At 36.8% G+C, this 14,317-nt stretch overlaps 1 protein-coding gene across 3 annotated transcripts in view; it reads left to right on the top strand.

Annotated features, from left to right (window-relative positions):
* Positions 1 to 14,317, top strand: part of ralgapa2 (Ral GTPase activating protein catalytic subunit alpha 2) — a 268,297-nt gene that overhangs the window by 204,371 nt on the left and 49,609 nt on the right. For all 3 annotated transcript variants that reach the window (XM_052145011.1, XM_052145009.1, XM_052145010.1), the window contains 2 exons: positions 5,316 to 5,474; positions 6,222 to 6,349. In XM_052145011.1, the coding sequence (XP_052000971.1) occupies positions 5,316 to 5,474; positions 6,222 to 6,349 (287 nt within the window). The remainder of the gene's footprint in view (positions 1 to 5,315; positions 5,475 to 6,221; positions 6,350 to 14,317) is intronic.

Here is a 14,317-nt window from a genome sequence, read left to right as displayed (position 1 = left end):
CATTTTTTTTTATTCAATGGCAGAGTTTGTTTTAGGTGCATTTATTTGGATTTGATGGGGGGTTTTTGTTGCTTTTTTTTTTTTTTTTAAACACTGTGAACACTATTCACTTTGTGCTTTTTATATATATCTCTGACACTTTTAAAGGTCAATTATGCAACATTTATGAGTCAATACTATTATCCTTCAAACATTTCTGAGTCAATATTATTATCCTTCTTGTTTTTTTGCAGTTCAACAAGAGCTCAGTGAAATGTTCTTTGTTTGGTTTTTGAAGATTCAAGATAATGACTAGAATTAAACTGCTGTGAAAAAGTATTTGCCCAAACCGGATTTATTCTGTTTTTGTGTATAGCTCATACTAAATTGTTTCAAAAATTTTAACTAAATCTAACATAAATCAAAGATAATCTGAGTGCATTTTCTAATGAGAATTTTATTTGTTGAAGCAAAAACGTTATCCAAAATATTTAGCCCTTTTTTTGTTGTGAAACTGCATTCATAATGGGGTTCAGCTGGACTAGACACACACAGGCCTGATTACTGCCAGCCACGTTCAATCAAATCAACACCTAAATAGAATATTTTCAGCATTATAAAGTTAGCTAAAAGGTCTCACCCAGTAGCACGCTATGCCAAGGTTGAATGAAATTCCAGAAATTATGAGGGAAAAGGTGATTGAAATATATCAGTATTTCTGGGAAGGGTTACAAAGCTATTTCAAAGGCTCTGGGATTCCAAAGAATCACAGTGAGTGCCATTATCTCCAAAAGGAAAAAACTTGGCACAGTAGTGAACCTTACCAGAAGTTGCCGACCTTCCAAAATTCCTCCAAGAGCACAGCGACGACTCATCCAGGAAGTCACTAAAAAGCCAAGGACATCATCGAAGGAACTGCAGGCCTCTCTCGCATCAATAAATATCACTGTTCATAACTCCACTATCAGAAAGACACTGGCCAAAAATGCCATCCATTGAAGTGTGGCATAGCAAAAACCACTGCTTACCCAGAAGAACATTAAGGCTTGTCTGAATTTTTCCAAAACAAACCTTGATCATTCTCACACCTTTTGGGAGAATGTTCTGTGGACTGATGAGTCAAAAGTGGAACTGTTTGAAGACAGGGGTCCCATTACATCTGGTGTAAATCAAACACAGAATTATACAAAAAGAACATCATACATGTGGTCAAGCATGGTGGTGGTAGTGTGATGGTGTGGGGATGCTTTGATGCTTCAGGGCATTGAGGCTTTGCTTGAGGGAAACATGAACTCTGCTCTCTACCAGAAAATCCTAAAGGAGAACATCTGGTCATCAGTCCTTGAGTTGAAGCTCAAACGCTCAACTGGATTATGCAGCAAGACAATGATCCAAAGCATAGGAGTAAGTCCACCTCTGAATGTCTCAAAAGAAGCCTTGTCAAAGTCCTGACTTGACCCTATTGAGATGCTGTGGCAGGGACTGTATTTTGTGTTTACTGAGGTAGCCTTTGTTTTGTTAAATCTCGTTTGAAGATCTAAAACAATTTAGTATGAAAAATACTCAAGAAATCAGGAAAGGGCAAATATATTTTCACAGCACTATATATTAAATATTTGTACCTTTGGCAGCAGCTACTGTAAAGAGTCGTGCACCCGGACGCAGCAGGGTTTTGGGTGCACAAGCACCCATGTGCACAATCTGCCCACAGGGTACCACTCTCTGCAAATGAACTAGACACTTGTGACTGTCATGTCCCATGTAAAATGACCATAATAAAGTTAGCAGTGGGCTTTTCCAGTGTTTTGAATGTAGCATTCGCAGTCAAATTGTGAAATGTAACTTCTTAGTGAGTGCTAATTACTACTATGTTGACTCATTTGTATGTATAACCTCGGCAGATAGAGACAAAACCTATGAACAATTTTTTTAGATAAAGATCATTTTAGATTAAACTAAATTGAAAGGATGCAGCTGTTTTCTTTTATATACATTTTCACTTTCTTTAGTCTATGTTTGAGTGGAGAAGGAAAAACAACAAATTATTGAAACATCAGTACGCTTTAGAATTTGGGGGACATAGCTATATAAAAAAAATTGTTCATTGTGGTTTGTCTTTATACTGTTACAGCATATGCTTTGTTCTAAAACCACTTTGAAGTTTGTTCAGCAGGATATTAATTCAGGGTTCCCATGCATCCTGGACAACCTGGAATTTTGCATTCAGTTTTCCAGTCATGGAAAATTAGACAAATACATAAATATCATGGAAAATATTTAATTGTCCTGGAAAATATTTTTGTGTCGCTAATAAGGTTTTTGTTACATGTACAAAAACATGGTAACGATCGTGGCTCTGGATAGGTATCAAATACACATTTGTATCATTTTGGCACTGCTGCTGTCTACGCATTGTGAAACAGTGGTTGACTGGCGTGAACGAAGCCCTGTCACGTACATTTCCTGCTCATTTGCTGTCATCTCTGCTTTGCTCCAACTAAATAGTTTAAGCATTGATATTGTGCAAAATATGATTTTCATTCCAAAATGACTGTTGTGTTAACTAAGGAAACAATTGAGTTGTAAACTTTAGACCGTGACGATGCAGTCGGGCCGCTGATGTTTTTGAAAATAAATTCACAGCGTGAGGTGGTAGCATGGTGATGATGCCTTGAATTGATGGGATGTGGATTAATTTTCAATAATTCATCGGACTCCACTTATACCACGGTTACCACATTTAGGGTGCTATGATATCCACAATGTGGATGGAATCACTGAATGCGGTCATAAAAATGTAATTCAGCTAAACACTGAATTTGACATATTAGGCACAAAAACAAATGTTTGAATGTACAATTAATAAAATAAAAATTGTGATATGACCCAGTGTGATTATTAAACTGCAAAAGGCTGTGATTTAATTAATTGTGTTTATATATATATATATATATATATATATATATATATATATATATATATATATATATATATATATATATATATATATATATATATATATATATATATATTATGCGTGTGCTGCACCACTCATTCACTGGCAACACAGAGTCAAGAGCATTGTGTGTTGTAGATGACAGAGAGCAGATTGTTCTTAAGCGCACAGCACATACAGATTATTAATTTATTTGAATAAATCACAGCTTTATGAGGTTTAATAATCATACTGGGCCACATAGCAAACTGCTAATCCAGAAGTGAGAAACTATCACTAAAACACACAAATGGGGAAAAAGATAACAATATATTACTACTGTATAGTAAACTTTTTGATGTCTAAACATTTTTGAATACAGTATTCAGAAAAAATACCCATCCAATAACCACAATATACATAATGAGGTCTCGTGTGTTTTTCCTTCAATATTATACCAGTTGGGCACATAAAATTTCCTGGAAAATTGCACCTTGAAAAGAGTGGGAACCCTGTAATTATGAAATGCAAAAGTCATATAATGGCTTAGTGTTAAGTGTACAGTTACAATTTTCATTAGGATTCATGAACAGGTTCACTCAGACTTGGACTTGGCCTGTAATGGACTGGTCTTGAGTCTGACTCAGCCCCTTTGGACTTTGACTTGATTGGTTAAAGACTGTAACTTGACTCTCATAAATGTGGACTCAAACCCAACACTAAAGGTTTCCTTATAAACAATTTTAAACAAACTATTACTGGTGGTTTAACATTGCCACTACACATTAATCATACGCTTAGAGCTCAAAAATAAGCTTCCAAAAAAAGTATTTCCTACAGATGTATGTATATTTTTGTCAAATGAAAATTGAAGCAATTTTCTAGCTAAAGTCAATTTGCTTTAATGATTGAAACATAATAAACCCAATTTCTCCAGCTCATTTGGCTGAAATAATTTCAGGAGTTGTTATGGACTAAAATAAACACCCTGTTGTTGTTTTTTGTTTTTATGTTGTTTTTGTGGAATTATTGTTCAAAACTAAACAAATATACAGTACGTGAATTTGTGGCTGAGTTATACACCAATCAGCTACAACATTAAAACCACCTGCCTAATATTGTAAATTCGTCCTCCGCCACCCAGATTGAGGCGAGTCTCTACGCCACCATGAGGATTTAGAGCACATTGGGAATCGGGCATGCCAAATTGGGGAGAAAATAATAAAAAACAAGGCATTTCCATCCACAGAACTGATGCTCACTAGATGTTTTTTGTTTTTGGCACCATTCAAAGTAAATTCTAGAGACTGTTGTGCATGAATATCCCAGGAGATCAGCAGTTACAGAAATACTCAAACCAGCCCATCTGGCACCAACAGTCATGCCACAGTCTAAATCACTGAGATCACATTTTTTCCCCATTCTGATCCTGAACTGCTACCACACGATTGGCTTAGATGATCGCATGGATGATTGTTGGTGCCAGATGGGCTGGTTTTAAGTATTTCTGTAACTGCTGATTTTCTTTGGATTTTCACACACAACAGTCTCTAGAATTTACTCAGAATGGTGCCAGAAACAAAAGTGAGTAGTAGTTCTGCGGAGAGGTCAACCTCACAAAATCTATGGCAACTCAGATAACAGCTCTGTACAATTGTGGTGAGACGAATAGCATGCTATTCTGAGATGCGGGTTGGGACTGTTTTGGCAGCATGAGGGGGACCTACACAATATTAGACAGGTCGTTTTAATGTTGTGGCTGATCGGTGTACTTTGGATACATATAATCCTTTTAGTACATTTCTCAGAATTTGTTTTCCTGTTCACTCAATATGTATACTACCGTTCAAAAGTTTAGGGTCACTTACTTATTTATTTTGTTTTTCACCTTTTAGAATAATAGTATAGGCATCACAACTAAGGAATAATAGAAATGGAAATATGGTAATTATGTTGTGACTAAAAAAATCAAAAATAAATAAAAACTGTGTTATATTTTAGCATCTTCAAAGTGGCCACACTTTGCCTAGAATTTGTAGACATGTACTCTTGACATTTTCTCAAACAACTTCTTGAGGTATCACCCTGGGATGCTTTTAAACAGTATTATACAGTATTGAAGGAGTCCCCATCTATGTTGGGCACTTAGTGGCTGATTTTCTTTATTATTTGGTCCAAGTCATCAATTTCAAAAACCTTTTTTTTTTTCAGATTAAAAAGCTTTTTAAGCTCATGAGAAACGTTTCAGGCAAGTGACCCCAAACTTTTGAACGGTAATGTACGTATTGTACAAATATATTTCTGCTTGTATTTCTCCAGTGTGGAGAATGACTTATGTTGAGAATGTTTTATTGGTTTGCATGTCAGAGTTGTTGATGTGCTTTGCCTCTGGTTGTTGTAGCTTCGTCACTTGGGAAACGATGAAGTTCACATAGTGTGGTCGGAGCACACGCAGGATTATAGACGAGGAATCATCCCCACCGACTTTGGAGACGTCCTCATCATCATCTACCCAATGAAAAACCACATGTTCTTCATTCAGATCATGAAGAAACCACAGGTATGTCACCCATTATGAAGAAAATGACATTACGTTACATTAAAAACCACAACCATCAACCGTAACTTACCAGATTTTCATATATTATGAAAAGCCTCTCCAGAGACATCTTAAGATCTTCATCAGGATGTGCAATGTTTGGCTGAATGTCAGGAGATGTGGATTGTGGCTGGAGGGGACGGTATCTCTTCCTGTCTCTTCTCTGAAAGCACTAATGCTCAGAGTCCATTACCGCACTGTCGGCATGCCACTCTCATTATGGTCAAGCTGCCTTTCATCATCCTCCTCCCGCTTCCGCCACTATATCCCCAGAGAAACGTAACTCTCATAATTTCTAATTTCTCGTAAACACGTCACCTCTAAGAAACTGCACTGCTGTGTTGAGCGGACCGGAATATTCAGACGCTGTCAGATGTACACACCTGTTTCGTGTCAGCAGCTGCAATTAGTGAAATTCCCTCGGCTGTGTCACTGTTTTCTGCTGCTTCACTCAAATAAATCTTTTATCCACTCGATAAACCCAAGCCTTGACAAATGGAAGTGCTGCATTATCTATCGACTAGATTCATTTGTCCTGGTTTGAGCTCTCTTGCTTATTGATTTTTCTTTTTTTTCTTGTCTACACAGTATCCAAGAAACATTATGTAAATCAAGTTGGATTTGATATAGAAGTCAACTTCCTTGATAATGCTGTGTCCATTTCCCACTCTTCAGTGTTTGTTCTCTTTCGCCTTCTGTCTCAACCAGGTTCCTTTCTTTGGGCCTCTGTTTGATGGGGCGATAGTCACTGGAACACTGCTGCCCAGTCTGGTGCGGGCCACATGCATTAACTCGAGCAGGGCTGTGAAGTCTCGACTGCCACTCTACCAGAGTTTGTATCCTTTCAGTTTTAGAGATAGTGACTAGTCAGTGGGAAGATCACTACATGCTACCTGTGAGTTGTTTCTGCTCAAGCTGTAGGTAGAACACCCTATGGGTGTGCCTCATTTCACTAAACATTGGGACACTGATGGTGCATTTACCTGCAACATGATTATTAAGTATTATCAAGCACATTAAAACGTAGCTACAATTTAACAACAATGTCGCAGTATAACACAACCGTTATTCTTCTGGTATCATTTGTTTCTTTTTCTTGTGTTTTTGTTGAAGCTGTTAAAGTTCTATTACGAAATATGCACTCGTCCTCCATTTTTTGACGACTTAAGACAACATGCGCATTCTTGTACTTTTCTAGGAACTTTTCATTACACTGGAACGATTTTGACATTGGGGCACCTCTAGAAATGACTGAGACACACCTACTTTATAAGGAATAATTCTCTGGACCATTTAATTTATGAATTTTTAATTTAAAAAGTTGAAATGCCATCACTATCACATGTACATGTGTTAATTTCAGACCATGCTGCTATTACTTGTTCTAAAGTGTCCGGAAATAATGTGGCAAAGTGATATGAACTGTAATGCATCAGCAAATCTGAAGCTACTTTATAGACATGCCGCAACATTGCATTGGCATAAGTAAGCAATAAAGTACAATCAGGTCAAAATGTTCAAATAAACCACAACAAGGTGATCGGATCTTGTATCATCGTGAAGGGGTTTATTGTGCAGTAATTGACCGGATGACTGTACATTATTCTACTTATAACACAGCTACTTAACCCTAAAACAGCCAAGGCGCACCACAGGGTGCATACTCTTTAGTGTCTTATAGTGGGTATGAGAGAGAATTTCTCATCCAATCTTCTTTTGTCATAGTCGGGCCTGTTTTGAGTGTGTGGGTCACATGACTTGGTTCAAATTTTCTATGATCGTTAAGTCAGACTGACCTAAAACGAACATCGCCGCCCATGGTGCAGGACATTCTGACTTTGTGATAATTAATTATATATTAATCTTCAGGGGGAAAAAAACAATAAAACTGATAATATTACTTGTGAACATTGTCTTAAGATGCAGAAGAAGAAATTAAGTCATACGATGTTCATGCTGTTATTTATGACATTTTAAAATGTGCTTATCCCCTGAGATATGTTGCCAGATTAAGGGAAGAAAAAGTGTTAAACCACAATATTACACATTCACATTTATTAAACTAAAACATGTCATACATGCAACCTTAAAGCTAAACGTTTCTCAGTTTTGACACACACACACACACACTCTCTCTCTCTCTCTTTCTCTCACTTCCGGTGTGCGTGTTGGGAGCGAGTGCTGTGTGAGAGCGTTCTGCTTTTTTCAAGAATTTTCTTATTTATTTATTTATTTACTTATTTATCTATTTATTTATTTTTTTTTCACATCTTTGAGCACGTTTTTTATTTTTATTTTTATTTTTTTTTATAGGTTATATATCGCGTGGTGTGTGAGGCAGTATGACGTCTACCCCCACGGGGGGAGCGTCGCCTCTAACCCTCCGAAATGGTTTCAGGTGTGCCCCGGAGGCGAATACCTCTATTGAGGATGTTCTCCTTGCTGTAGGAGCCAAGGTTGGCAATGAAAACATTAGTTCTGCTTCAAGAATGAATAAGGCAGTCGTTGTTTTTTGAAAAATGAATTTCAAGTAAAAACCTAATTGAAAGCGGAATATGGATCAATGAAACGTATGTGCCTATTACACCGTTGTCGGCACCAGCATCGAAAATTGTAATCTCAAATGTTCCCCCATTCAGTCGGCAATGAGAGTATTATTAAAGAGCTGACTAGATTTGGCAAAATTGCCGGCGCTATAAAAGAGATTCCCTTGGGGTGTAAAACGCTGCACTGAAACACGTATTATCTTTTAGGAGACACGTTTACATGTTTTTGAGCTCTCCCACTAAAATGCTTGATGTATCGTTTCGGATCTCTCACGGAGAGAGTTCATATATGGTGTACGCTAGTACGGAGACTTTGCGTTGCTTTGAATGCGGGGATATTGGACACAAACGCTTCACCTGCCCACACAAAGCGCGTAATGTTGAAGAGGGAGGCCCAACTGAAACATCTGACAAGCCGCAGGTTGTGATGGAAAGTACACCGCAACAACCTGAAATGGCAGATACTGAACACCGAGGTAAGACCGAATGTTTCGGAAGATGTTATTGATGCTGAGGTTCCAAGTTGTAGTGGGGTTGGTAAGAGTGATGTTTGTGGTGGTCTAGTACAGGAAAATGAGACGCATGAGGGGCAAAGCGAAGAAATGGATGATTTGTCAGAAGCAACTGTAGAGAGTTCTAGAGATGATGAGTCATGTGCTGACCTTGATGTGGCAAATAGTGGAAGTGATCTGTATACAGTTGAGCAGATCAATGCATTTCTGGATGAGACAAAGGGTAAAAGTGTTGAAATTGATAAGTTTTTTCCAGATTTAAATAAATTTGTGTTATCTGTTATAAATGTAAGACAAGATTGCACCCTAGATGAATTATCCCAGCAGAAAAGGTTTCGATTAAAAAATACATAACAACAATTAGGCAAGGAGTAAAACCAGGCAGGGCTGAAATGCCGAGCCGTGAAAGGTAAACTAAAATAAGTGCATGATGGGTATCTATCCTTTTCCTGGTATTCTTCTCACATTTCTGTTTATTTCTGCTTTCCTACACTATTTTATTATGGATGTCCTACGAGTGGGGTCCCTAAATGTAAATGGTCTTAGGGCGAGTAATAAATGGTCATTGTTAAAAGAATGCATAAAGCTAAAAGAAATTAATGTGATGTTTCTACAAGAAACACACAGTGATATAAATAATGAAGTAGATTGGGGTTTGTGGTCTGATGGTCAGTGTTTTCTTAGTCATGGGACAAATTTAAGTGCAGGGGTGGCAATATTGTTTTCTCCCGAATTAAATGTAAATATTTTATCTATTAATGAATTGGAAAAGGGCTGACTTCTTTTAATTAAAGCTAAAATAAAAGATTTGTGTTTTGTCTTTGTTAATATCTATGCACCAAATATTGGTAAGGACAGAATTAAGCTTTTTGAGATGCTAAAAAATACTCTTGTTTCTCTTTCACAAGAAGATTTTTTAATTATAGGTGGAGATTTTAATTGCACCCTTGATTTTGTTATTGATAGGATTGGAGAAGAACCACATCCTCCTTCTGCTAAAGTTTTGAAAGTAATAATCACTCAGTTAGGGCTAGTAGATGTGTGGAGGGAAAAAAATAAAAACGTGAGACAATATAGTTGGATTAAAGTGGCAGTAGATAGAGTCAGTGCGGCACGTCTGGATAGATTTTATTTACATAATAATCAGTGTAATAGAGTGATGGGTGCATATATCACACCCTGTGTTATCTCTGATCATCAGCTCATTTTAGTGAATGTTGTTTTATCAGAAACAAAACCACAATTCTTTCATTGGCGGTTTGATATTAAATTAATTCAAGATGTAAATTTTTATGAGAATTTTAAAATGTTTTGGAATTGTTGGGTTGAAGGAAAAAATGATTATGAAAATCTGCTTCAGTGGTGGGAAATAGGAAAAACGCAGATCAAGCTTTTCTGTCAACAATTTATGGCACATACTTCCTGTCAAGTTAAATATAAAATGGCAGAATTGGAGAAAGATATTTTAAAAATTCAAAATAAGTTAACTGATCAAAACGATGTAAATTTACAAGATGATTTTAGACTGAAGAGACAAGAGTTAAGTAATATGTTAAATGAAAAGGTAAAAAGAGCTCTTGTAAAATCACATTTTGTTTCTTTACATGACATGGAAATTCTTTTTTTAATTTGAATAAGAAGTGTGTTCATACAAACTATATGCATGCATTACGCACACCTGATGGGAATGTTACTTCAGATCCTTTGGAAATGAGGAGACTTGCTGTTGATTTCTATGTGGACTTATATGCTAAAGAGTGCACAGGAAACTTTGACGCAGATGAACTTTTTAACAACTTGCCTGTACTGGATGAAGAAAATGTAAAGAACTTGGACTCTGATCTGACATTTGAGGAAGTTACAAAAGCAGTGAATCAACTTTCATCTGGTCGTGTACCAGGAATCGATGGATTACCAGCAGAATTTTATAAAACTTTTTGGGGAATAATCGGAAAATACTTTTTAAAGTTGTACAAGAAAGCTATAAAGCTGAGGTTCTACCAAAAAGTTGTCAACGAGCAGTGCTGTCTTTGATCCCGAAGAAGGGAGATCTTTGTCTGCTAAAAACTGGAGACCAGTAGCGGTCTTATGTTCCGATTATAAAATATTATCAAAGTGTTTGGCAAACAGACTTAAAGGTGTTCTTGATGTATTGGTACAAAAAGACCAAACATATTGTATACCAAAAAGGTCTATTTATGATAATTTGTTTTTAATGAGAGATATCATGGATTATGCTGGAATATATAATGTTGATTTTGGTTTGCTTTCTCTGGATCAGGAGAAAGCTTTTGATCGTGTAGATCATCACTACCTTTTAAGGTTCTTAAGTGTTATGGGTTTGGAGAACATTTTTTATCATGGATAAGAATATTATATACTGATGCTGTAAGCATGGTTAAAATAGGAGGAGGTTTGAGTGTACCAATTCAAATGAAAAGAGGGATAAGGCAAGGGTGCCCTATGTCGGGTCAGTTATATACCTTGGCAATAGAGCCTCTACTTTGTTTATTAAGAAGTAAATTGACGGGTATTCTAGTAAGTAATAAGCCAGAAGCTGAAGCTATTAAACTTTCCGCTTATGCAGACGATATAACTGTTATGGTTAGGAATACGCATGATGTTCAAGTTATAAAGGAAGCTCTTAATATTTATGAAGGAGCATCATCAGCCAAACTTAATTGGCAAAAAACAGAGGCGTTATGGTGTGGTTCTGAAGGAAGCTCTTTACCTGAATTACAAGGAAATGTCAAGTGGGGAAGTCCGGTTTTAAATTTTTAGGAGTATATCTTGGTAAAGATGAATGTAAGATGAAGAATTGGGAGGGGTTAGTAGACGGAGTGCTTGCAACTTTGTCTAAATGGCAATGGCTGCTACCCCAGCTATCCTATAGGGGAAGAGTCCTGATAGCCAACAATCTTATAGCTTCCACCCTTTGGCATAAGTTGATGGTTTTGGATCCTCCAAAACACATAATTGAAGATATTCAAAAGACTCTTGTTAAATTCTTCTGGTCAGGACAACACTGGCTAAAAGCTGCTGTCCTATACCTTCCAATTCATGAGGGAGGACAAGGTTTAATTGACATTCGTTCTAGGATTGCTGTTTTCCGTTTGCAAGTGGCACAGCGTCTTTTATATGGGCAGCATCAGCAGTGGATGGACGTAGCATGTGCTTTGCTGCAAAAAACAGAAGAATGGGGTTGGATAAGCACTGGTTTGTCATGTCCTTTAATGGACTAGCATTGGAAGGATTGGCTGGTTTTTACCAGAGTGTATTGCAAGCTTGGCAGACTCTATCTTTTTCAAGAGAATGGGAAGGATCCAATCAGTGGGTATATGAAGAGCCTTTGTTTTTCAATCCACTTATCTCTGTTGAGTTGCTGAGCTCTGCCACTGTAAGGTCGGCAATGTTGAAAGCAGGAGTCTCCAAAATATGCCATCTACGCAGGGGACTGTGCTGGATATCTGTAGAGGAATTGGCACAAAAGGTGGGCTTCAGGTCTGAACGTTTTATCAAGAGGATGTTGGATGATCTTGAGGAGGCCCTCCCTGTTCCTATAAGGGATTTTATGAAAGTTTCTCCTGCGGTGAACTGTGATGCCAAAGATAATGCCCATTTTCCTGAACTGCATGTTTCCATAAAAAAGAAGACTGGCAGGAGGATGGCAGCAAGTTGCTTTCCATGGATATACCAGAACTAAATATCTTGAGTATTTTGAGCAGACAAACACTTTACAGAGCTTGTGTAAAAACCATAAATTTCCAACATCTTAAGGATGTAAGAGACACTAAATGGTCTATGGTGTTTGAATCAGGCTCTTCCCCGAAAGGTAGCTGGCGGTCCCTGTACAAAAGACCCATTGAAAAGAGGGTGGGTGATCTTCAGTGGAGAATTGTGCATGTGATTTTAGCTACAAACAGACACAAAGCACTCCTTAATGACTCAGATGATGAGGGTTGTCCTTTCTGCGGGGTGTCTGAAACTGTTTTTCATCTTTTTATTGAGTGTCCACGTTTAGATCAAATTTTGGGTTTAATGGAAAGCTGGAGTATGCAGCTTTTGGGAAAGTTCAATCAAGAATTGTTTATTTTTGGTCCCAAATATTCAACAAAATATAAATCCAAAGTGGTTTTTTAAACTTCTTGTTCGGTGCAGCAAAGTTGGCTATTTGGTGTACAAGAAGAAATAAAGTAGAAGGGAGGGAAAGTGTGGACACTGTTTTGATGATGAGAGGTTTTATAAAGAAGAGACTAATGATGGAGTTTGCGTATTTTAGCCTCATTAATGATGTTAATTCTTTTTTTCATGTGTGGGGAGTTGATGGTTTTATATGTGAAGCTGATGATCAGGGAGGTTTTGTATTTAATTTATGAGTGTTTTTTTATTTATTTATATTATTTTTTGTTTTTGTTTTTCTATCCCCTTTGTTTTGTGGTAAATATAAACACATGGATGTTTTAATGGTTTTTATTTTTTTTTTTAAATATAGGTCACTTATGTTTATATTGATCAATTAAAGAAGACCTAAAAGTCAAAAGTCTCTCTCTCTCTCTCTCTCTCTCTCTCACACACACACTCTCACTCTCTCTCTCTCTCTCTCTCTCTCACACACACAAACACACACTCTCTCTCTCACACAAACACACACACACACACTCTCTCTCACACACAAACACACACTCTCTCTCTCTCTCACACAAACACACACACACACACTATCTCTCACACACACACACACATGTATAATATGTTTTAAAATAAGAAGGGTAGTCAGAAACTCGTAATTTTTTGCATCAAATAAAACAGACATATTGATGACTGACTTAATAGGGCAACATATCCTGTGGGACAACTAAAATCCTAAATGTATCAAGTATATCAAAAATTCCTTTGGATATCTGTTACTTAAGTCCAAATGATATAAAAAGTGACATGAAATTATTTTTTGCTAATCATTTTACACTCTTGCCTGCTTTAGGGTTAAGGAAGAAATGGATGTAGATGATTTAGTTGAGTTAAAATTATTTTATTATGTGAACAAAGAGACAATGGGGTGAAACAACAGACATGAAACTAGCACAGCTATGTAGGACATCAGTAAGTAAGATGGTTTAGCATTATACAAAAAATATTTGAATGTAGAATGCTGCGATTGACCTATCAGTATCAAGTATTCCAAAAAGGTGCTTAATAAGTAACACCTGTAGTGTCACATGGAACAGATTTAGAGAAGTTATTGCTGCATCATGCCTGATTTTTAAGTACTTTTTTTCTCTTTTTGGAGTGATATTGCGTCAGTGTGATCACTATTGTTTCTCAGTATGTGTGACTGTAAATTGTTTCTTGTGAATAGGGTGTGAAAAGCTATTAAGGATATTGGGCTTTCACAGATTCCTGCAATGACTTGATCTGTCTCTATGAATAATTTATCTGTTTTTGGCTGCTGCTTCTACACCACTGTCTCTGATCTGTCCGTCATTAGAACATCTGCTCGACAGTCACCTCTTTACACAAAAGTGCCCCTTTCTCTCTCTCTCTCTCTCTCTCTCTCTCTCAATTGAAATTTTCAATTTAAAAGTACTTTATTGACATGATTGTGTTTACATACAATATTGCCAAAGCATTAATACAGAAAACAGATAATGACAAGACAAATAATAATAATAATAAAATAGTAACAAATAACAATAAAGATAGAATTAAAATAAGGTGCCAGGTAATGAATCAAATAAAATAAAAACTC

This window comes from Xyrauchen texanus, chromosome 16, assembly GCF_025860055.1.
Source record: "Xyrauchen texanus isolate HMW12.3.18 chromosome 16, RBS_HiC_50CHRs, whole genome shotgun sequence".
Lineage (NCBI taxonomy): Eukaryota > Metazoa > Chordata > Actinopteri > Cypriniformes > Catostomidae > Xyrauchen > Xyrauchen texanus.
Note: the sequence above shows the minus strand (reverse complement) of the source record. Positions and strands in the feature narration are given on the sequence as shown.